Below are 27463 nucleotides of genomic sequence, written 5' to 3'. Positions count from 1 at the left end.
AAGGCTACTGAATAGGAGGCTCGGGAGCTCTTTAAAACCAATCTGATTCAGAAATTTTCAAACCAGTTAGGTGAAATACTCCATTTTCAGGGGCAGGTTAAAGCAGGCTGAACCCAAGTTTGACGTTGCTGCATTCGAAATGAATTCTAGAACAGTAATACAGTAACCCAAGGATAAAGCATTTGCGCTGATGGAGTGTTAAGATTTTGCTAATAGTGGTTACTGCTGCTACAATTATGGGGACAAAAAAGGATATTGCCTTCATGTTCTTAGTTGAAAGTCATATTCTCAAATTATGCCTGTCATCGTTTTCCAATGAAGGGGCACAATTTAAGAAACCATTTTTAGCTTCCTAGTCACTCCCCTCAGGCTAAGAAAACATAGCGGGTTATGTGACCTGTTCACCTCCAAAACTTTTGTTATCACAGTGCTCGAGAACAAGACGATCTGATCCTGTCTACTGACAGTATTACTTAGGATGCTGAAAGATTTACAGGCTCTGCGTTGCACAAAATAACAAAGTACTGATAGTACTTACCATGCATCATGATCTTTCTAAAAAGCTCATCTTTATTAGGCAACCTGAATAACCAGCTAGTACTGTGGAGGAGGCTGCAGTCCAGGCCCTTCACTGATGAGGAGCAGTCAACACTCCTCACTGTGGAGGAGGAAATGGAACTGCTGAAGATGTATCAAAAATTCCTAAATGAATCAAATACTACTTTTAATGTACAGTGCAGATCACTGAAAAGAGTTGATTGGCCTGAGATCTAATATTAGAGATTTGTTTGTCACTTCAGAGTATGGTATTGAATGGTTTTTGTAATATTTGAGTGTAGGCAGCTCTGGAATGCAAGAACCACTGTGGGTGAATATTCTAGAACTGTTTTTGTAGTTTTTTTATTTATTTTGTTATTATATTCTACTCAATCTCTTTTTAAAAAAAAGAAAAAGTCCGAGTGGTTGTTTCCCAACAGACTGCCATCAAGCAGTATTTCTTTTATTAAGACTGGATGGATATCTTCACACTTCAGGATGGTTGTCATGCTTCTCTCAAACTAGGTGGTGGGAATCAGGCTGCAAATTTGTCCCTTTGGTCTATTTCTGTGTTATGGAAAGCCATGTTTGTGGTTTGGAAATGTGGCTTTCAAATTGTGTGGGTTACATGTTTAGTTTTTGATTTGTTGCTAAATTACTGCAGTTCTTCAGTGAGTTACTGGAAAGACTGTTTTGTAGGCAAATGACTTATTGCTAGTGGCATAAAATCATAACTGTGCTTGGTACTTGCCTCAGTTACTCTTGTAGCTGGAACAAGACAGATAGCTAGTTTCAAGGAAATGATTAAAACTAAATATTTCATTAGGGAAAGGGTTTGGTATACCTAAAGATGCTCAGAGTAAGGCCATCTTGAATGCTGTGCTATCCAAAAAAAGTTTGGTTTACTTAGGGCATCTAATGCCAATAAATGCATCTCCTGGCCTTTTGCATCTTTTTCTGTGTTGTGCAGAGTAGATAATTAAATACTAGGCAATTTTTCAGATGCGAGGAAGGATGTTCCCTGCAATCTGATCATGCAAGCTGCTGGCAATTTGTCTGTTAAGTCAGAGTAGCAGATTAGCGAATAAGGAAGGTGAAGTTCTACAGTAAGCATGACCTGGTGTAGTGGCTTTCTATTACCAAAAAGGGCAGCCCTGCTTCTCGTTTCTTTCACTTCAGGTTGTCTAGTTCCACTTCCTCACAGGGGTTGGCTCTGATAGTTAGCTGACTGTAAACTAACTCAATAAACAGGCAGACAAATGGTTAACTTAGTTTCCGTCAGATAAGCAAAGCAGGTTACCTTGTAACTAGGCAAGTACCAGGGCCCTAGCAGGGATGGGGCATGGCCAGTGCTTGGCTGGAAGCTGCGTTGGAAGGGAATGAGCTGTTAGATCAAGGCAAGCTATATGGTGTGACTGCTTCCTAATGTCTATTTGTAGTTTTGGGCTGAACCTCAGTTTCTCTTCAGAAGCTGTTGGTGATTCAGTTCATTTCTTCTTCCAAGGCCCCCTCTCTTTGAACCAGATACCTAATATGGGTATTCTGTGTATATTGCTGTTAGAAACTTTGGACTGTACCAGAACTAAAAATTCATGTTGACTGTGGTGCAGCGAATTGAGACTCCAGTATTCCTAGAATTATGTCATATCCAGTGTTTCATTAATATACTTGGAGTAATAGTTTGTGAGAGTCTGTGTACAAGTTGGTGCTGAGGAAGGTTAAGGCAAATAAGCTAAGAGTGTGAAAGTTAAGGCAAACAAAGGTGTGCAGACAATATATAACAACCCCTCCCTTATTTAAATTTAATTGCAGGTGCTTTTATTCAGGAAAAGGGATGGCCTTCATTGCTGTACTACAGTTGTCATGGTTGCTTTACTTCTGCATAAGTGTACCTGTGTGTAGTTTTAATGAGCGTGTATACTGACTTCCCTTTTTCACCTTCATGTTATCTCTGTAGTAGAGCTTAGCCGACTTCTTCCTCCTTTTGCTTGTATTAGGGAAATAATGGTAGCAGTTTTGGGTAATAGTTTGCTCTCAGGTCGAATATGACCACACACACGTGCGCTCAGTTAAGATGTCTCTTTCAAGATAGCTATGGCAGCTGATATACATGGGCTGAGGCTTTTGTGTTTTTCATAGAATTGCAGATAGAGTATTATTCCTTATTGGTCCCCTCCAGTGGTTGTAAGGTTGTTTGGTTATAAGGATTTTTTGTTTGTTTGTTTGCTTTTACTTTGTAATCACACTCATAACAAGGTAACAGTGACTGGGAGCTGTAATAAGACAAATTGTGTAAGTAAGATGCAGTTAACTGTCAGGGGCTGTGATTAGATGCTGGAATGCCTTATCAAGGGGAGCAGTAGACTTTCCATTGCTTGGAGTCTTGAAGAAGAGAGGAAGAATGATGAAAAACTCTTCCTTAAAGACCTAGAAAACCTTTGTAGTCAGTGTGTAGGGAGTAAGGGCCATAAGCAGTTAATTTCTGTCTTCTTTCCTCCCCTTCCGCTGCCCTCTCTGAATCAGACAACTGATATGTATATTCTTCTGTGCACATAAAAAACATGTGGCCTAACAGGAAAACTAAGCAATTGCAAACATTATACTATCACGAGAACTAAAATTCTTGTTGTCTGTGGAACTGGGATTCCATTATTGCTAAAGTACTTCATATCCAATGTTAATCCATTCTCCTACATGAGTTGTGGGAAGGAAAGAATAGCTCTCATTTACTTTAACAGGTTTGTAGCAGTTACAACTCTGCTAGGACGCTGTGCCTAGCGTAAGACTGGGTTATTGTTTCTCCTTTTCTTTGGCGCGCCTGGCCACGCTGGGGAAAATGTGAATGGAGGAAGGTGGGGGTCTGAAATGCTGCAGAGAATCTTTCTGAATTCCTGAGCAGAGTGCTTTGCTCATATGTGAAAGGTTGCATTGATTACTGGTTTTAAAGTGCTAAAGAAATTTCCTTTAGGTCAGACTGATGTAGATGTTTTCTTTCCTTCCTATAAGCCATATGGCACGATTCACTTGCTGGTATCATCCTGGTTTATCTCATGTAATCACTTTCACACTGAAATAAGGCCTCAAATAGCACTGCTGCTTTTGAAATTCTATTTCTCTCTGCTCTCACTGGCATGCTGTTTAGTTTTGAGGTCTGTTGTAGTTTACTTAAATATTTTTTGCTGAGCTTCTTGATGCAGCTTATTTTGCTAAAAACTACACAAAATGATGTGGGCCCCTTCTGGCCTTAATTTCTGTAAAACAATTATTCAAAAGGGCAATGACAAAAATTGTTGTTAATATTCTTTTAAAGCAGCTTGGTGTAATCAATATAGCTGCAGAAGAGCAGAAATCCTAGTTTGCATTGGAAGGAGAGAGAGAAATTGGGTATGCGTTTAATGGGTGATACTAGGCAGAAGGGATACAGTAGGAAAAGTAGTTGTCTCATAAAACTGCTACATGTAATCCACGATGGTCAAAGCTATTATGAATTAAGCATGACTGTGTGTTTCTCTCTCATACTCTTATTTGGTAGTAAAAAGGTTATTTGCCTTCAGTGTGCGTTTCTTGCATGTTAAGCTCTGTGGACAGTTTCCTGAGTGTGTACTTTTTTGGCTGCTGTTTGAACAGTCATTTTATTTTTTGCTTAAATTTCTAATAGTTACATAAATCCATTATATATAGATAAAATCAGCTCTCTATGTATTTTTTTTAACAAATGCAGATGCTTAGAAATATGATCATGCTTATTATACCAAATCTTTAGTTGTCAAAGTAATAACGTAAAAGTAACAGTCGTGTCTCTCTTCACTCAACTCTAGCAGTTTCAATAAATTGAAGAAATTGCACTGATAAACCCAATCTTGGAAAACGCATGGGTCCAATCTCAAAAAACATGCCAACTCATTTTCTGACTAGACTGGGATTACAGAATGGAAGAATCAATGTACAAATAATGATTTCACTTTCCTCTTTGAGAGATTTTTAGGTACCGTGATGATTATGTTGAATACATGGCTATATCTGTAATTGTAGTTAGAAGGTTTTGTTTATCTGTAACTGAACCTATACCATTATGTAACTTGATAGCTTTGATCCATTACTCATTACTTTCCTATTAGGTTTCTGTTGCAGAAGGCGTTCTCTGGAGTTGAGCTTTGACAAGATGTCACTTACTGATCTTATTTATTTTAGCCTCTGTGCTTTGAGTGAGTGAAAAGTTCTGTTACTTGAGGGAGACACTGTTAGTACCGATTTTCTTTCTCACTGAAAGAATGAGCTTGAGTATTGGCGTTAAAAGAATCTTCTGCAAAGGTAGCGCTAGTATAATTGTAACTATCAAACTTGAAATTTTGATTCTGGAGGTCCAGAGAGTCTGAGCTTTAGAAGACCCTTTGGAAATCAAAAATAGATCATATCTTCTATGTGTGTAGGATCATGCAAGTTTTATTATTACCACTTATTTTTAATAAGTTAGTATATTTTGAAGTATTTTGAGAGTTGGCTCTACAGATTATTTTTCTGCCCTTGAGAACTTGATTAATGTAGTATGTGTGTAAACGTGTACTAAAACTATGCACACTGTTGGTCCTACATGCATATACTCTATACAAATTAACAATGTAGTTCTTTACTGGAGAAAGGGAGAGGCAATATTTGTCGCAGATAACCATTACTCTGTTTTTTTGTTAAGTGCACTTGTGCAATCTATTTGAATTCTGTTTATAGGAATAGCTCCTTTTAAAATGGAATTTTGTTTTGGCAAGGGAATAAATATGGAGAAAACACAAGCTCAGACGCTTACAGGAAAGAATACCCAATATAGAATTTATTTTAACATGTGGCAGTACGCTTCTATGGTGTATAAAAGTTTCTCGCTTTTTAAATTATCCCGTCACCAAAGTAAATCACTGTAAACCTAAAATTACAATTATTGTTATCATTCCAGAGTTGTTATGCTGCTTATCATGGACGGACTAAGCGATAGCTAATGGTTCCTTCTGCTTCTGCATGTTGAATTGTTTGGTCGGTTTTTATTACTGCGACGTAAGCGCATGCATTTTAAAAGGGAAAAATCCTGTGTTTGCCTAGCTGACACTTGAGGTTCAGGTTGTTAAGACTGACCATGTTTATTTTAGATTTTAGACTCTCCTTCAAGTAAACTATTTTTCAAGCTGCCATTGCTCTACAAAAGGCTGTCAAGTCTGAGAATAGTATTGTCACTGTATGACTTTTGTCTTTTTATTCCTAACCAAGTAGTTTAATGTCTTCCCTGAAGGAGTGACTGTTGTGGCCTCAGAAATGCTTGAGAGCTATCTGATCAGTTGTGGCAGTGACATCTTTAGTACTTCCTTTGTTTTAACTTGCAAATATGCCTTACTTGGCATCGTTTTGACACTTGCAAAGAATAGGCTAGAATTAATGACTAAACAAGATTCCTTAAAATCTGCCAAGTTGACTCCTTACCCCATCCCTTTGCTGGGTAAAGATACTTTTCTTTGCATTCTTTTTTCTAGGGATGGAGTAAGAGGAGCTGCTCTTTGTGAATCTTGCAGTCTTACTAATTGATTCTGACAATAAAGGCAGTAGGACTTTAGGTTTTGTTGGTATGCCCAAACCGATACAGAACTGGAAGTAGCAGCTAGACCTTGTTGTAGGTAAACTGAAAGTTTACTGAGAACTTTACCTACTTCTCACAAAGTATTTGCCCAGTATATTAAGAGAAATTTGTCTCATCTGTGTTGATTTGAAATTTAGTAATAAGGTCTGATAAGAAAAAGGTACATGTGAGTCCTTTTCTTTTATGTGTATGTTGTCAGCGCACGATTGCTAAACTGAGATCTCTTTCCTGTTGTTTAGCAACCATTTTTAGAAAGACAAAATAGTGTAGAGATGAAATAGAATATTTTGAGATAACATGTTTTGAAAATAACGTTCCGTTTTATACTTAATAAACAATTGGATGATATTGTAACTTGCAACATTTGATATGCATGAGGCTTTGTCGCTTGTTTGTTTTAAAGAATCTTATTGTTAAGGCTTGTATTGTTAAGGTTTCTAAAGCCTATCTAAAAAAAGTGGGTTGCCTGGTGGTTATTTTTTTTCCTTTGGAAGAGTTTGATGAACTGACTTGTCGTGTGGTCTCCTGGTGGGTTTTTTTTTCCATCGGATTTAACAGTGGAAGTCCATCGCCAGACAGTTGGAGAGAGGGTGAGATCTTTCCTTTCAGCAGCAACCTACAGCTACACTAGTTTCATGCTACGTGAAACTGTACCTTGAGCTAGTGATGTCAATTTTGGGGCAATTAAGGCTGCCCTGTCTACTTGCTACCTCTAAAACTTGCATGATCTCTTCCTCATCCCTGCTAAGACACAGTAGAGATTCACTGCCCACGTATTGTCTCTCAGCAGTTATGTGACAAACTGGAAATTGAAAAAGAATGTTGGGATCTGCTCTTTCAGAAAATGAACCGAGTTAATTGGAAGTGTGCTTATACCCCTAGGAACAGTATATACCCCAGTGTACCTAGTAACAGGGAACATACTTCTAATATCTCTAGTATTTCTCTATGTTCCAGAATTTTTGTTAATCTTTTCCTACTGGATGTCATGAGATGTGTGCTTTTTTTTTCTCCTTTTGACAAATAAAGCCTGCAGTGTGCTCTCAGACATGGCAAGGAAAGGTTGAGGATGCTGATGCAGTGGTGGGGTTGAAGAAGAGGACGTGTGGAGTTCTTAAGGCAGAAAAAGAAGAGTAGAGAAGGAAAAGGAGAATTACCTTACAGTATTTATTTTGGGAGAATATAGGGAGAGTTTGGAAAAATGTAATTTTTAGTAATTTTACAGCTTGGGCAAGATGCAAGGTACTGTGCCTAATTGCACATGTTAGCAAGGACCCTGAGCTTGCATTTTTTCTGCACAGTGATGACAAGCAGGTTAGATGTTCGGGTCACACTGGAAAACCTGAAGATCTTTGTGCCTGAACTTTTTGTGCCCCAAGAAAAAAAGTAAGAAAGAAACTTAAAGCAAAAATTTTTTGGCCCAATTTTGAGCCATAAAGAATATCCAAGCTCTTGAAGAAACAGTACATGTTCTTGTCGTGGCCTTTCACATATCCTCTTCTGCCGTGTAAGGTTTATAGACACAGTGTCATGCCGGTGTTGAGGGCTGCAGAGGCAGCTACTGTTTCTGCTGTTGGAAACACAGAACTATGTAGAAGCAAGAGTCTATTAGATTGTATTCTGTTTGCTACTGGAAGATGTGGAGCAGGTGTTTATGAGATTGAAGTAGTGTGAGAAAGGAATAGAAGACAGAAGCAAGAAGGATGGCTTCGTGTGTAGGACCCAGCTTCTCAACAGACTTGTTCATTTTTTCACCTTCAGGATGATCCATCCGGTTTCTGCAATCCTGTGATTAGGTCATCAAGAATTGTTTGCATCCCTCAGTCTCCAAAATTCTTATTTTCACCATGCCTAGTATACAAGGAACTATCTCAGAAATTTCCTGGTAGGAGTATCTGGCCAATAGCAGATAATCTGGCCAAGTAGCGTTTTCAGTTGTGATGATTAATTTTGGGGAAATGGGAATCCAAACTTTACCCATATCTTAACAACTGTTAAGTTACATAATGCTATGTATAATCATTACCATTTATATTTGTATTTTTATATAGAGTATATTTACTATAGCCATGTCACTCTATGAACATTTTAAAAAATAAAGACCACATCAGGAGTGCTTAGAATTTCTTCTTAAATCAGGGATTCTTTCAATTAGACCAGCAGGGAGAGTTAAGCAACCTCTAAAGTGTTATGGACCTGCTTGGTAGTGTTAGAAGCAGGGAAGGGAATAGCAAGAACGGTTTGAGAGCAAGCAGATATTAGATTTTGAAGGTGCAGCAGGCTATTTGGTGACTGGCCTCCATCCGGTGCCTAATCCAACAACGTTATGCTGCTGTAGAAGAGGTGCCAGGTGCCTTGTGGGGCTTAGTATATACTGCTGCATAGCCTTCGGGGATAGTGCTTCCTCTAAAGCTTTTGGAATTTTGGAAACCCCTTGTAGCAGGTGTTCCAGCATAATTGTGAAATAATTACTGAATTTGTCATACTGAATTATTTTGTACACAAGATAACTAATTTCTAAACAAATAACAATTCTGCAGTAGGGAACAGGCTCTCTAGGGATTTTTTTTCTCTACAAAAAAAGCTTTATTTTCTCTTTGCATAAAAACAGGGTCCGTTGGTATCTGTCAGATATGTTAGACAGGCCTCTTCTGGTTGTTTTTGATTTATAGGGGATACTACTTGCTCCTTTTACCGCTCATAGACTGATATTGTGGAGTCTGTTTTTTAAACTTTTTTTTTTCTAGCTTCTACCGCTTTAGAAGCGTTTCACTAAAACTGGACCCATTCAGACCTTCTACCTTCATGATCAGAGTTAAAGATGTGTATTCTGGTATAGTCTACAGTGTATTTTTATTTTTATTTTTTAATTCTATAATACTGTAAACTTCTCAGCATTCCTGAGGATTAGTCTGCTGCCTCCCTGCAGGAGAGGAGCAATTCAGAAACTAGGTAACATATACTGAAGACATTTCAGCCGAAGTGGATGGATAGGTGAAGGGTGATCATGAAACTTCTTTCAGAAAAATACCCACTGGATTGAGAGATTTGAGTGCAAATATTTTAACACTTTCCAGGCTTTCTCTGACCTCTCAATGATGTTGCTTTGATGCTTGAGGTCTGAAGTTACACTTAACATGCTATTTGATTGCCTGTTAGAAGCCAGAAATGACTGCTGTCACATTCATGTGTGTACACTGCAGAAGGGATCTCAGGAAAGTAACCTGTAACAGCACTGCGCGTGATTGATGCTCTCTGTGGCATCCTTTGCAGTGCTTGTTCTTGCAAGTGCTGGAATGCCGTTTGCCCTTTACATCAGTCAGGTATCTGCTGCTGGATCCACTTGCTATATCTTCCAGTTAGTGTTTTGCCTTTGCAGTTAGTTCCGTGTTTCAAGCATAAATAGTAGACTGCAAATGTTTACTTTTCTTCACTGAATGGCCATTCCTGCTATTCTAATACCGTTCCAGTGTCACCTGCTGTTTCTGTATGCAAAGCCCCCAGTACTTTTATAAAAGGCTATGAGGTTAGTCAAGCCAGGAAGAATGTTTAATACTTGGCAGAACTTTATCTTCAGGGTATCTGTAATGTCCTATAAGAGACAACAAGTTAGCATTCATAGATAGAATATGATAAACAGTTAATTGTCAAAGCTTGGAGGTCCTATTGCTGTTCTTTGATGTGAAGTTCTTACTGTTAGCAAGATAACAAGTGATCTGATTGGGATGATGAGGAATGTGTTGGATACGCAAAAAGAAAAAGCAGTAAAGGGAGTAAGTGAAATTTTCACTTAGAGCACTCCATTTCATTGAACAGTTGTACCAGTTTGAGCAAGACATGGTCCAACATAAATATTTTTAGCTGTTCAGAAATTAGAAATTTAGCTAAAATGTTTGGATTCTTAAAGATACACATATATCTTTGTATATGCATATGTATACACATATATACACATCAATGTTTATATATATGATATATACATATATAGAGATAGATATGTAAACATGCCTTCTGGTTTGGGGCTTTTAGAGTGTTAATTTTTAAACATTTAGAACTATGAGTCACTCATCTATAAAAAGAGAGAGAACACAAGCAAGAAGAAATGGGACATGCATTTTTAAAGAGCGCTTCTGCCTTCATTTCTGTTTAGATGTCAGCTGAATTTGCATGAAATAACAATTCCAGTAGCTGGGAGTCTTAAAAACAAATATTAAATATTGCAAGAATCGTGATGGATTGTATTTGGCAGCAGTGCTTTGTATTTAGATTGTAGAATAGTAAGTTTGTGAAAAGCTGTATTCTTTCTAAACTTTGTGCTGCAAATGGAGAGGAAGTGGAAGAATCAGACGGACGATTACAGAGAATTCAGGATCGTAGACTTCTTATCGATGGTTACGTGAGAGATGCTTCTCAGTTTCAGATTTGACTTACTCATTGGTACAGTTTGAATGCAAGACTGTTCGGTATATTGTTTTGGCCGTAGGTACTGCCATTTACTGGAGCGCGTCAGCGGCTTTGGCACTAGGCTGCTGGGGAAAAGACTTTGTCGTACAAAGTCGTTTCAAAGCTTCATTGTTTATGCTGTCATTACACTTTTGATATGAAAATGTTACTTGACTGGACGAGTGTTCAAGTTCTCACGTTATTAGAATGCGTTAAACAGAAACACATAATTGTGGCACGAGTATTCAGTGCTGTTGCCTTGTTTTCCTATCATAGAAGTAAACAATTTTATAAGCTTTAATGAACCTCTGAGAGAAAGAACGAGAATGTCTCTCAGCAAGTCAGACTTTTTTTTTTCTTGAAAACTTTGTTCAAAACATAGCTTCTTCAATTAATCTCTAGTGTTTTAATTCTTAAGGAATGTACTTCCTTTCAGTAGGCAGACTTCTCCAGGCTTTTTAAAAAAAAAACAACAACAACAACAACAAAAAAACTCCTTTCTATCCCTCTGCACTTTGTTACTATTGTATCAAGAAAGGAAGTAACTTGCTGTGACTCGCTTCAACTTTTGGCCTTAACATTGTGTTATTTAGATATATAGCAGTGTGGATGTTTTGAAATGACTATTATAAAGATGTTCAACTTAAATCCCACTTTGACAGCTTTATCTGGAAAAAATGTACACCAGGAAAAAAACATTAAATCTCTCAAATGCTCTTTGAAATATTGCCTACTATTTTAAAACAAAAACAGCTCTCCTGAAGAGTGATTTGTGTGATCACTTATGTAGCTTACATAGCGACTACTGGTTTTGCAAAGATTTCAGGGAGAAAATGAAAGCATTATTCATTATCTCTCTTGGGGTAGGAGTCAGATATGTGCTTTTTACACTATATAAAAAAAAACGTGCATGGGGAGGGGAGCAAAAGTCTTGTGATTTCTTCCACCAGTTGCCAGCACTTAGACATCAGATTTCTTTCTTTCTTTTTTTTTTTTAATTTTTCATCTTCACCTTTGTGAAGGTAATTGCTTGAACTGTTTTATGTACCATATTTCCTGTAACTAAGATCAAAGCTGTTTTGGCAGGATATGAGGTAAAGTTATATACTGTGGACTCATTTTTAGAGGAATTTGATTCCTGTTTCTGTTTATAAAAATTTTCAAATGGCATTCTCTTTTCAATGGTAAGCAAATAATTACTCAAAACTTAAGTGGCAACCCAGTAGTTGAGTTGAAAGATGAAATTTGGAATCTGATTACGGTTTTGCCTGTGTAGACTGAGCAAGTTCAGGTAAAGACTTAAGATTTGATTATTCTTTAGCTTGAAAAATAAAGCTTGCACATATTCTCATTAATCTTTTAAAAATGTTATTCCAGCTGTGTTGGAGTAGAGGAGCATCATGCTGTTGACATTGATCTATACCATTGTCCCAACTGTGCAATTCTTCATGGGCCGTCTCTAAGTAAGTATGGGATATTCAGATTTTATTTTACGCTTACAATCTGTTTTGTCTCCATACACAATTGAAAAAGACCGTTCAGAAGAACATTCAAGATGAGTTTGATTATTTAGCAGGTACTGGTTCTGTGTGACTAACTTTGAACTTTTTCCTTGATCTAGAGATGCAGATAGAACAGAATACAAAGCACTGTTGTAGTTTAGAGAAATCAAAGTGTACAGAGCTCGAAGAAAACAATTGGGACTTGACTGACATAATGAAAATTAGGGAATCATCACCAAAAAAAAAAAAAAAAAGAAATCCAGTGCTGACTGTGATGCTTTATCCTTCTACATACATTACATGCTAGTAAAATAATAATTAAAAAAATTGATCAAATAATAATTAAAAAAATTGATCGTTCTCAAAGACTGCATATTTTAATCATGAATATTATAAAACCTAGGAAGGCCTGAAGAACTTTGAGAAAATGTAAGAGTTAGCCATCTTACCTTTCTTGATGAATTGTAGACATATGCCAAAACAGTCCTGTGAAAGCTGAGAATTAGAACTTCTTATGTTTTTCTCGTTTATGTCCTTGTCACTTATTGAACCCTGAATTCCAGGTTTCTGATCTGTAAATGTGTTTCCATCAAGTTTCTTATGCAGTCTTACCAGTTGCCAGAAGAAACTATCAAGCACAGTGGCAAGAGAGACCCTTTCTTTAGTTCTCCTTTCAGTACGTACATTTGGTGTGGCGATCTCAAATGGGAAGATTGTAATATTGCGCTTCTTGGGAAAAAAAATTAACTTTTTTTTGTCTTTTCATAACTACTGAAAGGACACTACTTTATCCAACTTCTAGATTTTCCCTCTGACTTCTGTTCTTGAAAGGAGGCAAGGTAAACGTTCACTTCACCTATCTAACAATGAATTAAATTTCTAAGTTCAAATCTGAAAAATGTCTACGTGCACTGTGTCTTACACTCCAGGCACTGAGTCATGGTCATGGGGGGGATGTGTTTTTTGTTTGTTTGTTTTTTTCCTGAAGACAACATAATAATTTATTAGTCATCAGTGACTAAGATCTAGAATCTTTTCAAAACTGAACTTGCCTTAGCATTTACAAATAAGAAGTTTAAAACTACTACATCCTCACTGTTAGTCTTGTGGATTATGACTGAAGTAATAAAGTATCCCTTATTGAGGTAATATCTTGTATAATATGTATATTGTATAATATGTAGGTTATACTTCATACCTCCAAAATTTGCTACCTTCAAAATACACAGCCTTCAGGCTAGGAGCTAAAAGGTAGGATAAATGCTGCTTTACATGCTTGTAGTTTTTAGGATTCTGATTGCCTTTGTCAGTTAATAATCTGCCTGTGACTCCTGTAAATCAGAGTACGAATGTCAGCCACTTCATTTGCCACTTTTCTCACTGGTTTTCCTGTGGAACAGGAGGATAGGGCAATGAGTAGAAAGGGAACATACAGGACTTTCATAATACTAAAAAAAGGCCTAGTAAATCTAAAACTTATTTTCTCTGCTTGATTTGGCAGAACTAGTATGCTTCACTATCCTCGTGATGCCTGTAAATAGCCTCTCTTGTATGAAGAGGCTTCTAGCTCTAGCTGCTTGACAGTGAGATAAGCGTCATTTTTGTATTGGAAGTCTTTTTAAAGACAAGAATCTGTGGTAAAAATTATCCCTATTGCTTCATATTGCCTCAAGTGAGTAGATCATTTAGATTTAGTAGAAACTTCAGATGTACCACTTATCGGCTCAAGCAGAGGTGATGTATTGAAATATGTCTTCATCTGGGATTTTATTAGTTGTTCTCAGCTATGCTGTCAGAATCAACTCTATCATAGTTTGCAGTTAGGGCACCTACTTAATTTAAATATTGAGAGAGACTGCTAAGGTGTCATGACTTCAAATGTTGCAGCAATGCTCCAGAGTGCTTCAGTCATATGGAATTATGTATATAAATGCAAAAAGTGTTTTTTATTTACCCCATCGTATCTTTTCTTCTAAAGCAATTTTGAAGGAAACCAAATTCATGTCTTCCATTTAAGAGTGCAAGTATATCTGTGACTTCTGCAGACACTTGTGTGTATAAACCCATCTAATCAAACAAAATGGTATAAAGTAATTTTCTGAAGATATGCAAGAAAGATAAATTTCATACCAACAAATGCATAGTTACTTTTAGCATCCTGCAAGTTAATGAAGGAAGAGTTCCAATACTTAAAGGAAAATTACTATGTAGTTAGATGTAAAGAATGAATTAAATAATAACAATATTATCTAATGTATTTTTGCATTTCAACTAATATTAAATCATGTTCTTTTGCCGAGAGAGCAGAAGTTTTACAAGACCTTTATTAAGCAGCTGTGTAAGATACCGAATAAGTAATCCTGAGAAGCTTAAAAAAGAGAGTTTTTTAAAAAATAGTAGTACATTTTGGAATTCTCTTGGCTTACTCATTTTGGAGTCTTCGTATTATTTTTTATTATTTTCAAATTTATCTCAGTGATTCTTAGATGTAAAAATATACTCTGTTTACGTGAAAGCTGAGTGTCTCATGTTATTACTTGATTCCAGAATCCAGAGTTTTAAGAAAGCACAAAATATGGTAAATGTTAATAGGACTGTGGTTGTCAGAATATTACTTTTTTCATCTGATTTTACCTTCTCAAATTCTGTAACTAACCCCTTGCCACTACTAATTTTTTTTTTTTTTTGGATTGTGGTAATAATGCCAGTGTTTAATATGACCTGACAATATACTTTATACAATATAAAGTCGTACCAGACTTTAGAGCACCTATTTTGTCATTTATTTCGTGTTCGCTATAATTTTTTGGTCTTCCAGTGCTATCACTCCTTTTGAGTTTTTGGTTACTGGGAGTCATCTGAAGGACCTCTTACAAGACTCAGAGGCTCATTGTACAGATACACAAGTCTTGAACCCCAGTTAAAGCTTAGCGTCTGACCTCTGATGCAAACACGCTACTAAGTGTGCAAAGGCTGGGAATAATGTTTGCCTAAGCTAGGAACAGTTCTTGGCCCAGTGCTTTGAATGTGTAAAGAATGTAATTTAAAAATAACTTTCCGCTTGCTTTTCATGAAAATTTCCAACTCACTCCTTTCCTTTTACTAACTCCCCTGTAATTCTCTAGTGTACTTTTGGTGTGTCTGTATTTTGAATGTTGTCACAGGGGGCTGTGCCTTTAGTTTTCAGGAATAGTGAGGGTAAAAGCTTTCCTTCCACTAGTTTTGAGTGTGTGGTGTTGTTTTTTTTTTTTTTTTTTGGTTATATGCCCATTTCAAATTACACAGAAATTTTATTTTTAATTTGAGCACAAAGATCCATTCAATTACATTCTTTCTTGCAACTGTTATTGTAGTATCTTAAGGGATTGTAAAAGCTATGAAAAATAATTTAAAGAGATATATAAGAGGAAAATAGTTTTCATTGCTGCTTTCTATTCTTTACTGTTTTCTTGTTTATGGAAGTATGATGTACCTTTGCACGTGCTAAGTAGAGAAAAAGAGCTATTTTAACTGCTAGTCTTTAAATGCCGTAAAGACAGATTTTTAAAAGTTGGTTTTGTACTGTAAAATCTCTTAAGCAGCTGTATCATCTTACAATTTTAATGAGTTGTTATAATAGCAGGGAATTTATGAAAAATTACCTTGTTGCAAATTAGTATTAGCCACTAGTTTATTTTATTATTATTTACAATTGAGAAAATAACTTTTAAAACTGAATGAAACTTGGTTTCATTATTTATGAAGTTTTACTGTTATTTGGATAGCTGGCTCATTAAACTGGCTCTTCAACACTGATTTTCATGTCAGCAAATAGCTGTAAATGTCAGTTTATTCTCCTGAATGTGCTCTAAAGGGTACAGTTTGCCACCTACATAGGCAATAGCTTATCACTAGGAGCATTTTATGTTATATGTAATGACTGTAAGATGTCATTTATTCCTGTATAAGCAACTGGTATTTCTAGGGAAGCAGCAGTGAAGCTACCTTTTTTTTTTTTTTTTTCCTCCTCAGTCTCTAGCTTCATGTTATTGGTAGTTGTGTTTTCAGTGTTGCTAGCAATTGTTTGGGCACGTTGTGATGGTTACGGACGAGCTTTTTCATAAGGTTCAAAATTCAGGTTTGTATTAATACAGTTGTTTAGGTGGGGGTCAGGTTTGCTTTGCAGGCTGTTTTGTACGTGCCTAGAAGGCACCACTTGTGCAGACAAGTAACAGTAGCTTTCCCTTCTTCCGTGTTTCCTCAGCAGGTGTAGTTTCTGGTTAATACTAGTTATTAAATTATAGAGCTGATCTCAGTAAATCTTCTTGGGGCAGACTTTTAATAGCAACTATTAAATGCAATGGAGCAGAGTTTGACTTAGTTTTGATTTTTGGGAATAACTGAAACATGACCTAAAAACTGCTGTATGCTTACTATGTTTAATTTCTCAGTGTGGTAAATGGTGTGCTGGTAAGTCGGTAGAAAGGTAGCAAGTTGAGCACCGTTAGAGGTTCTTTCCCCGCTGATGAGGTAGCAGTCCTTTTTGCTGAGGCATCGGTTGGAAATGTCGGTGGGATTCTCACCCTCCTGAAAGTTTCAGGACGAGAGACATAGGTTCATTTGTATAGACAGAAAGTGCTCCCGAGTGCAGTTTGCTAACTAACAGGTAAATGATCTAAATGAGAGCTTCCTTTCAAAGTAGTAAGTTGTTTGTAAGTTTGTGTTCTGTATAAATGAAGATACAAAATGATTGATTGATTAAGGTGAATTAATGCAATATTTGTAATGAAATAATTCATAATGAAAACTTGAAGAAAGGTGGCAAACTCACCGCAATATCATAAGCCGCTTTGTCCTCTGATGCACTTCAGGCCGAAAAAAGTCTAATGGGGAGGCAGCATACAATTTACAGTGTTTTTAAAAAAGGATTTTTTGTCATTAGTATGTCTGTCATCTGTCGTGGGGTGACCAACACAATGATTTTCATGAGAATGTCTAGTTTCTCTTTGGCACTGTGAGTACAGGGAGATGTTAAAAATTCAGTTCAGCTAGTATTGCGCTATCAGTACCAGATTCCCCAAACTGTAACAGAACATTAGTTTATCCTTTGTTCTTCTTTCATGTTTTGTAAAAGTTCCTAAAAGTTTGAGACGACTCAGAGTCTCATTTTTTTGGGACGTTATGTTTGCATATATATGTATTAAACTTGCATAATAAAGATAGTACCTACCCCAAATAGTTCACACCCGGAATTGTTTTGGAGATACAAGCAGTGAATAAAAAAGTTCATTTAGAACAGAATAAGGTGGTGAGCGGTAGTAATAGTTGTACTATCAGACTGGATACGGGTGTGTTCGTATGGTGGATAGCACAGTGGGTTTAGGTCCTGTTGATTCTGTGTTAATTAATAAAATAAAGCATGTGGACCTTGAAGAGATCTATTTCTAGCTTCGATGTTGACTCACTCTGTAGTTTTGGACGTCCTTTAGGCTGCCACTGTTTATTTCCTTATATTCTGCTGCACTGAATATGGAGTCTTAAATCATTGTGTATCATGTGCACTGAGATACTGAGATGGAAGGAGCTGTAGAAATACAAAGGATTACTGCCAGGCCTGCTGAGGATTTCATTTGCTGCAGATAGGTAGAGTGTCACCTGCATAAACAATAAGGTTTGTTGATCTTAGTAATGTGAATGAGGCATGCCTGGTTCGCTGATGGAATGACTGCTAATCCGAGCCATCCGATTTAACTAATGTAAAGCCTTCTAAAATACCTAGTGAAGAAGAGGAGGAACTGGCACAGACATGACTACACAGAGTTGGATGATGGTTCCAAACCGGTCCAGGCTGGAACACGAACCTTTGTTAAACAGCTGCGGGCTCGCTCTTTCCCAAGGTACAGAAGCTCACTTAGACATTTCGGTGAAAAAACAGAGAAGCTCTGTGGAATGAGTGTATCTAAGAAGAGCTGACTTTAATGTTTCTCTGCTTCAGAAAATAAAAATCTGGGATGTCTTCCTCTTCCTATAGAATTTTTTTTTTCCTTCTCCACCACTCCCCAGCACTCCCTGTTTCAGAAGGATACGTTTGCCTTTTTCATGCTGTAACTTCCCCTGATCAGTTTTGTGCTGAGACATGTTATCCATCAGGACTGCTACAGGGTTTGTGATTGGGTTTTTTTGTTTGGGGGAAGAGGGTTCTTTTGGAGTACTTTATCTGTTAAAATATTGTCTATTCCTCTTGACCAGGAAAGGAGAGACTGGGAAATACCTCCTCAGTTTTCCTCCACATAACATAAAATATTGACATGAATTGGTAGCCTGTCCACTTTCACATACTTCAGAGTATGTGAAACTTGACTGCAGCAGAAATATTTTTATCCCAGGTTGTCTGTGGTTGACTTATAATCCTTTAAAGGATTTTATGTTGTTGTTATCAAAATGTATGTTAGTGTTTTCTCCAGGAATTCCTTTTCCCCGTCCTCTTAAACTGTTGTCTTCAATCATATACAATGGCTGTGAATTCCCAGGTTATGCACGTCAATATATGTTTTCTTACTGGTTTAAAACACGTTGTCATTGTCTTCTAGTTGAATGCCCAGTCTAATAACACTGGGTCCACTTCTTTTGGATTCAGATGCATCCATCTCCCCATCTACCCCCTCAAAAACAAACAAAAAACCCCGAAAAGGTAACGTAATTATTCTTCAGTAATGCGTGGAGGAGAGTTTTTTCTAATACTTTGTTATTTCTTTCCACCAGTGCTGATGAAGTCATTTTGAAAATGCATGGCAGCCAGTTGACACAAAGATACTTGGAGAAACATGGGTTTGATGTTCCAATTATGGTTCCTAAATTAGATGGTCTGGGGCTCAGACTTCCGCCGCCAACTTTCTCCGTTTTAGATGTGGAACGCTATGTAGGTAAGGGTCACTGTAGAAAGTGTGCAAATGATTCTGTCAAAGTAAGATAAATATTTGCACAGGTATAAGAGCTTCAAGTGTGCTAAATATGTCTTCTGAATTGAATGCTTCTTACCAGAAGACCTTCAAAGAGTAAAATTAGACTGATCTAAATGGTGTTTGTGGTAGATATGTGACAGGAGTACACCCTTACTTTTCAGTTTTCCAACATGTTAATTATGGTACCAGCTAAATGAGGAACACTGGTGTGTTTGTTCTGTTACATATTGTAAACCAGTAAAGTATAATGATTTTCAGGATAGTTCTCTTTGTGTGAATTATATGAATCACTCTTAGGATAAATAAAGGTTAATCACTGTTCAGGATATTTTAAAAGGTTTTGGGTTCCATAAATTGGCACTGCCTAATAATATCCTGTTCTGGAAAGTTTCCCACCTCAACCTCCTTTCATAGGAGAAATGAAGCTTCCCCAGGATCATTTCCTGTTTATCAGATCTACTGACAGTCTGTAATCATTTCAACCTCATGTCAGTGTGCAGCACAGAGTTCAAGACTGAGCCAATTATACCATGAAATTTCCAGTAGTATATACTACAGTTGAGAAGTTTGTTTGTGTATGGCTTTGTCTGTGTTCCTGTGATAACCTAACGTAATTAAATGTGCTAAACGCAGGACCTGTGTCCACCAGCATTTTGCATTGGCAACAAAACATAGGAAATATGTAGTATATGGAATGTCGGTACTGGTATGATGATGGTAAACAGACTTATTCCCTTGTATGATGGTGTTCTGCATCAAAGTATAATTGTCATTTTGATGTTTCTGAAGCTTTTCTTTGGAAAACTGCTTATTCAGATTCAGAGAGGAAATTAATCTTCCCCTTCCCATACATATATTTTCACCTGTCAGCTTCTTCAGTTTAGGGAAAAATTGAAATTTCCCAGACATACCTTTTCTGTTATTGAAACTAAAAATAAGCAAGCTGAGTAAATATTATTCCAAATAGAATTTATCAGGATGATACTAACCTGCAGTTTTAAAGTGGATATGTTTATAACGTGCATCTAGATACATCCCAGCATTCCAAACATAATTTTTGAATCTGACCCTTTTCTAACTAAGTGGGATTAATACAGTTGCTACTATAATGCATCTTTACTTCTTCCTTTATTACAAGACTGAACTGTAACTGTTAATGATATCAGAAAATGTAGGACTAACTTCAGAATTAGTCCTAGTGCTTTAAACAGCTCATTAATCTGCTGTGCTGATTGCTTTTGATTTTTATGCTGTGCCTTTTCCCACTTTTCTTGGTTAAAGATCGTTTCTGGCTTATCTAGTCCTACAGGTTTGTCATTTTAAAATACATCACACGTAAACCAGTCCTTGTCTTCAGAAATGAAGCTTGTTCATGACTCAGTTATTAGTGAAATTACTTTGTGCTTAAAAGTTACGCAGGTATATAAGGTGTTTTGTGTTTTGAATGTGCGTGATGGGAGTACCTGCACAGTTTTCAGTGTTAAAACCTATGAATTATGGCAAGCTCAGTGCAGATTACTAAGAATTACAGCCTGTGAGCCATAGGTTTTATTATTTGTAAAGAATTCTCAGTGGTTCTTGTGTTAAATATTCAAGTGCTCTGATGGTGATTGTTAGCAAGACAGAGGAATAGATCTGCCTCGATAGCTTGCTCTGCACTATCCTTTCCAATGTCAGCCACAACCCCCAATTATTTTTTAAACCAATAGCTGTCATTCTGTGTTGCTCCCTTTTCTTTCTGGTTAACCACTGGAAAAAGGACGTATTTCTAGACTTTCTTCAGTTTTGTCCTTAGCTGACTGTAGGAGTTAAAGTTAGACCTAATAAGAAGTTGATTTATATGTACCTGTCTCTCTTCCAAGAGGATGTTGATTATAATGGAGTTTTTGTTTAAAAATGGAGTGGTAAATGCTGGAAAAAACTTAAATTTCTCTTAAAAATGGCTGTTTATCTGTGAAAAATAGGATGACTTCCTTAATCTTTTCACAGGTGGTGACAAAGTGATAGATGTAATAGATGTAGCAAGGCAAGCAGACAGTAAAATGAAGCTCCATAATTATATTAAATATTTCACAAATCCTGACCGACCAAAAGTATTGAACGTGATCAGCCTGGAATTCTCAGACACAAAGTGAGTGTTAACTTTAATTTCTGTAAAATAAAAAGTTGTTTTGGCGAAGGTGAGCAGTATGTGTAGGAGTATAACGTCTGTAGTAGGAAATATAGGAAGCTACATATTTTGTTGAAACAGTTGCTGTGTTGTAATGCAAATATAAAAACAATTTTATTAATTCATAAGTAATAATGGTGTAGGAAGCATAAACATTTAAAGTTATTGCTTTAAAAAGGTGTATTTAGTCTTGATTTTATTTATTTCATCTCTCTGTCTATTTATTTATTTATTTATTAGGATGTCTGAATTGGTGGAAGTACCGGATATTGCCAGAAAGCTTTCATGGGTGGAAAATTATTGGCCTGATGATTCTGTCTTCCCTAAGCCTTTTGTTCAGAAGTATTGCTTGATGGGTGTCCAGGACAGCTATACGGATTTTCATATCGATTTTGGAGGAACATCAGTTTGGTACCACGTTCTTTGGGTACAGAATTTTCTTGTTTTTTTTTTTTTTTGAGTGTGTGAAACAGAATTTACTGAGTGTGCATCTTTCTGCTATAAAAAGAACTGCTGTTCAGGGATTCTTACCTGTTTTGAATTAAATTTTACATTTAAAAAGGAAGGATAAAAATGAATTACTGATTATTGGTGTTGTGCTTTTGTGCTCTTATTTTAACATGCTGTTGGTGACTTCTAGACTGTAATTGGTAGACTGATTATTTTAATAGCCTTATGGGTGGGATAGTGAGGTTTTAGCATGAAAAAATGGATGCAGTGAAAATCAATGGCATGTTCGACTTCTTATTCTTCTTATGAATTTTGTGAACAGCATAAAAGAATTAAAATGATTTTGTCTTATGTTTCCTTGTTTGGCATGTGTGCAAATCTGCAAATTGTTTACTGAACCTGAAATTTTTCATCCTTCGTTGAAAAGCAGTGGGGTTGTTTAGTTTTTGTCTTCTCTTTTTAATCATAAATCTCTTGAATTTGCATCAGTCTCCAGCTGAGGATGACTATCAATCTAAGATTATTCCTTCATGTTACTTAGTTTTCCCTCACTGGTTAGAGCGCAACATTGACAAAGTTTTTGATGGATGGCAATGGTGAAATACTGTTATGTTATGTTAATGGCTAGGGCACCCCAAAGTTCATTAGTTGAAATACAGAACATTGCCATTTACACCAATCTATTACTTTTTTTTTTTTTTAAACAAATTAATCCAGAGTTGTACTATGCCTCCAGTAGAACATTAATTTATTTGTTTAATATTTTTGATTAATAGGGTGAGAAGATATTCTATTTGATCAAGCCTACTGATGAAAATTTAGCTCTGTATGAGTCTTGGAGTTCATCTGTAACCCAGAGTGAAGTATATTTTGGAGACAAGGTTGACAAATGCTACAAATGTGTTGTGAAGCAAGGACACACTTTATTTGTTCCAACAGGTAATATATTACTGTAGTGCACAGGACTTAGATGTTTATATTTAATCCGCAGGAATTAAAGACATCCTAAAATGGCACATTTCATTCCAAATTTTAGGAGAACCTAAAAGTTGATAATGTGAGAGAACAATTTAAGTATTTATATCTTGAGAACAAATAATTAGCTCTTTAAAATTGCTGATAGTAATAACAGTTCTTGTGGAAAGGAGCAGGGTTTCTTACCCAGTTATAAGGTGACAAATAAAAACTTAAGCTGGTTGTCAATGAAAAACAGGTCCAATTCATAAACTGCACACTCTTCACCTTTTGGTAAATATCCAGACTGAATTCTTCTCTTAATTTCATAACACAATTTCTTTTATTTTTACAGTTTGAGAATTTTGTGAGACCTGTTAGGCAAAATTATTGCCGCTTGTAGCCGAATAAATAATACACATACACAAAAGCATTACATGCTTTTCTTATTCTATAGGCTAGAAGTTACAGAATAGAAAAATGTTTTGCGTTTTTGTTTTCTGGCTTCATGCAAAAATTTGTCCATACCACAATTCAGCTGCAAATGTAATCTATGTTGGAGCCTGTGGAGACTGAGTTTTAAAAGAATTGCATAAAATTGCAAGCGTACCAAAATGAAAGTGTCCCTAAATAAATTTGAGGAATTTATCATTAAATTCCTATATGTTATTTCCTTTTATTAACAATAAAATGATTTTTGTAGATACAGAGTTTCTGAAACTGTGCAGTTCATAAATTCAGTGCAGCAACTTCCTTAAAAAAGGTGCAGAGGCATGATGTTTTCTCATTTTCTTTATTAAAAAAAAATTCTCACAGCCTTCATCTGATAGCATCTGATAATTGATAGCACTTCAGGATCATAGGTTGACTGTGCTAATGAAGGGATTGATTTAAAAGGATAATTTTAATAACAGTGCTTAAGAAAAGAGAAACAGCAAGACCATGTAAACTTCTTTAAACTTCTTCAAAAAAAAAAAAAAACCAAAAAAACCCCAAAACCACCATAAGCCCAGAAATCTTTAATGTATCAAACTGTACTTTGGCAATAGAGAGAATGCCAGTTACTTTCCTGTATTTTCATTTGTCCAGCCCATCCATATATGTACTTCTTGAAGACATGTCCTGGACGCTATCTTCCCCTTTCTGGGAAAGGAAGTTTTAAGTACACATAGAAGGAAAATGATGTATGATTTTATGATGTATTATTTATAGACCGAGCTATGAAGCTTATGTTCAGTTCCTTACTCTATCACAGAATTCCTGGACAGATCGCTACATTTCTCTAGTAGCTCAGTTCTCTACCTGTGAAGTTTACTATTCTGGTTCATGGCTTGTCCAGAATAAATATTTCTTGTGATCAAGTACTACATGATGAAGAGCTGTGTATGTACTTAATGTTCTAGAACCTCCAGAGCTCTTTAAAACCACATATTTTTGATGAGGGATGACAGTCATTTTCCATTTATCTAAGTGTAAGGTCCTAAACTATGAAGAAAGAATGCAGGATATACTCACAAAATGAGGAACTTGATTGTAATCCACAGATCTTTTGAAATAGTTACTGCTTCCCAAATAATCAGCTGAATCTAAGCTCTCACTGTAATGCTGTGGCCGAAAAGATGAGTAGCATTATTTGAATATAAGAGCTGGAATATGGCATAAGAACTGGTAAATTACACTAGCTTTTCAAGGCAGATGTTTAAGAAATGGGACTGATTAAAGAATTTTTAAAAGGTATATGCTCTAATGGAAAATATTTTTGCCTTTCCTGCTGGTTCTGGTACTACAGGAGCTCATAATTTATTATATGGTCTGCTGAAATATGTTTGGAGTGCACTTATAATTTAAAATTAATCTTGCATGTAGATGAATAACAGCTACTCGTATGCTCTTGAGAATCATTTAAGTAGAATTCAAGATATCCATCTTAATTAATGATCAAATTATTCTGTTGAAAATGTTCTATATGGTCTACACCAAATTCTCTTGCTTTCTTACACAGACCTTGTTCTAAACTACAGCATAAAAATAGCAACTAGGAATATGGAAAAAAATAACATCTCATAGTTGATACAGCTATGCTAGAAAAACACTTGACATTGATGGAACTGTGACAAGCTTTTTTGTTGATTTAGCCAGTATCTGGGGAGATGCATGTATAGTAGGACTTAAGTACACCTTCTCCTTGAAAAGTCAGAGGTAGTCATCTACTGTGATGATGGGAAGAGTGGAAAACTGAAACCATATTAACAAATACAAAATGCACCTTCTCATACAAGGCAACCTGCACTTTTCAAAGAACAGTAGTAAAAACAAACAATTTATAATGGTAATAAAAACCCTCTTAAATTCCATGTGCCATTGTATTCTTCAGTTTTTCATATACCGTTCTGTGATTACTTCCTTTGTAGACTACGTGCTAGGCATGTTGCTTCGTCAGTTTAATTGCTAGGTTTCAGGTCCTTTTGTCCGTGGTACCATACCAGCCGGAACTGGTTGTTCTTAACTGTATTTAGGGTATGGGTTTAATGGTAATTAGCAGTCTCTAGTTGCTTGTGATTTGGACAGATCTTGCATCAAGTTGAGGAACTTTCTCTATTTATACATGCTGCCTATGCTTGATCAAACTGTGAAATAATCAGCAAACGTATGGTCACCTGGTCTTTTATCAGAAGATCACATCATGTAAAATAAGAAGAAAATCTCGGAAGAGGAACTATGTGTGTGTGTGAAGATGTATGCAATTTATTTGCATGAAATCTATGCAGTATAAATTTTAATTCCAACTGTTTTGAATTAGGAAGCTTATATCATGTGTTCTTTTGTGTACCTCCAAGAGTAATCAGTCAGATTGATAGCACAATTTTGGCCAAGTGGTTACCATATTGAGTTGTGGAGTTTAAGAGGACAATGTTTCAAGTGTGTGACAAATTAGTATAGTCGCAATGCCTAGTCTGGGTTTTAAATTGGTCATAACTTCACTGGAATTAGAATGACTATATTTAGACTACTTAGTGGAATTACTTCTGATTTCTTATTTGAGGAACTTAAATAGTGCTGAATGACTCTTTTATATGTTGTGCAAACAGTTCAGTTACTGTAAGCAGCACCTAAGCATTGAAAGGAATATAATTTTTTTAAAAATCTTTTTATTTTTACTCTGTTATCTTTTGTTCAGTCTGTTCTTCCTCTCTGGACTTGCTTATTTTTCTTGATTGGAGGGAAAATTTAGGGGAATATTTTATTTGAAAAAATCAGTTTTTCCTTTTTTTCTCCCCAAGTTAAAATGTCTTGAAGATTTTTATCTGCTTTTAACTGCTTTAGAAAACTACAGTTATACTAGATTTCAGAAATATTTTTATAATCTTCATTTCGTTAAAACTGAGATTGTTCCTGGCATAGAATACAAATTTACTTGTGTTTTTGTTTCCAGGTGTAAAATTTTGTTAGGTATGTATACATATTAAGTTTCAGAATTTTGTCGTTTCAGGCTGGATTCATGCTGTGCTCACATCTCAGGATTGTATGGCTTTTGGAGGAAACTTTTTGCACAACCTCAACATTGGCATGCAGCTCAGGTTAATCTCAGCTTTCACTCTATCTTTTCCTCTATGATTAGGATATTCTTTTAATAGGTACTTTTCTTCATGCTCTTAACTGGGATCAAATGGGTACAGGCTCTGGAAACAAGCAATGGTGGCATTTTTAGTTAGACTGTATCAAGCACGTACTCTTATTTCACTTCTACAAAGTTTGTTTCAAAAGGATAATGAAGGATATGCACAAATTTAACTAAATCAAAAAAAAAAATTTCTTTGGATATTAGTATAAGTGTGTAAGCCAAAACAGAGCAAGCCCAGGTGTGTGAAACTGAGTTGCAAAGAGCATCCTTGAGTCAGCATTGCTCTAAGGGCAGCTGTATTAGTTTTTGTCCAAGATATGGAGCTGTCTTCTAAACATATTGTTTTTATTTATTACAGTGGAATCCTGATAAAATTCCATCTGTTAAAAGATCACACATTGGGTTTGTGTCCTAGTTTTATGAAGTCCAACTTTATTCTTAGAAGTGCAGCAGTCAAACTTGATAAGGTCAGAGCCTGGATGAGACCAGAGTTCAATCTTGTCCAATGTGGTTTTGTTGGGATTTAACTATGTGGTACTTAAATTGTTTTGTTTATCATGGCCATGCTTATTTTATTTTATTTTCAACGTTATATCAATTTGAATGAATTATGTAGTTGAATAATGAATTAGATTATTAAAAATATTCATATAATAAAACATTTCTGTTTGTTCAGGTGTTACGAAATGGAGAAGAGGCTAAAAACCCCAGATCTTTTCAAGTTTCCTTTCTTTGAAGCCATCTGTTGGTTTGTGGCCAAAAACTTGCTGGAAACTTTGAAAGGTAATTCTTGTATTGTTTGCAGAGATATTTGTGTATGTACTTTTTCTTCTTTTTTTTTATTTTCTTCCCCTCTCCTCATTGACAGTGTTATAAAGAAAAGTTTATTAGTAATTTGTGATTAGAAGACTTCTATTCACAGACGAGACTTGAATTCTTTTTTTTTTTCCACTTTGAAAAGCTATGTTATTTCTTAACCAGATCAGCAGATTTTAGTACATGCTGCAGGGTTACAGTACTAGATCCAGCAGTTCTTGTTCTTTAGTAAATTATCTATCTGAAAATGACCTTGGGGATTAAAAGGCTTCGGTGGAACTCGAGCTGTGCGTAAGTCTTAACGCATATGGCTACGTGTGTAACTAACATTTTATAGCATGCTAGTGGAAACTTTTAACTTTGTTAGTGGTTTGTCATCTGTGCTGATGACAATCGTTGACCGTGTCTGGT

General features: G+C 36.0%; 1 protein-coding gene across 2 annotated transcripts in view; it reads left to right on the top strand.

The window, feature by feature from the left end:
- KDM7A (lysine demethylase 7A) overlaps nucleotides 1-27463 on the top strand; it is a 62273-nt gene that overhangs the window by 14483 nt on the left and 20327 nt on the right. For both annotated transcript variants that reach the window (XM_068945313.1, XM_068945306.1), the window contains exons 2-9: nucleotides 11975-12060; nucleotides 17858-17975; nucleotides 18841-19001; nucleotides 21030-21171; nucleotides 21451-21637; nucleotides 22437-22599; nucleotides 26105-26192; nucleotides 26913-27019. In XM_068945313.1, the coding sequence (XP_068801414.1) occupies nucleotides 11975-12060; nucleotides 17858-17975; nucleotides 18841-19001; nucleotides 21030-21171; nucleotides 21451-21637; nucleotides 22437-22599; nucleotides 26105-26192; nucleotides 26913-27019 (1052 nt within the window). The remainder of the gene's footprint in view (nucleotides 1-11974; nucleotides 12061-17857; nucleotides 17976-18840; nucleotides 19002-21029; nucleotides 21172-21450; nucleotides 21638-22436; nucleotides 22600-26104; nucleotides 26193-26912; nucleotides 27020-27463) is intronic.

This window comes from Struthio camelus, chromosome 1, assembly GCF_040807025.1.
Source record: "Struthio camelus isolate bStrCam1 chromosome 1, bStrCam1.hap1, whole genome shotgun sequence".
Lineage (NCBI taxonomy): Eukaryota > Metazoa > Chordata > Aves > Struthioniformes > Struthionidae > Struthio > Struthio camelus.
Note: the sequence above shows the minus strand (reverse complement) of the source record. Positions and strands in the feature narration are given on the sequence as shown.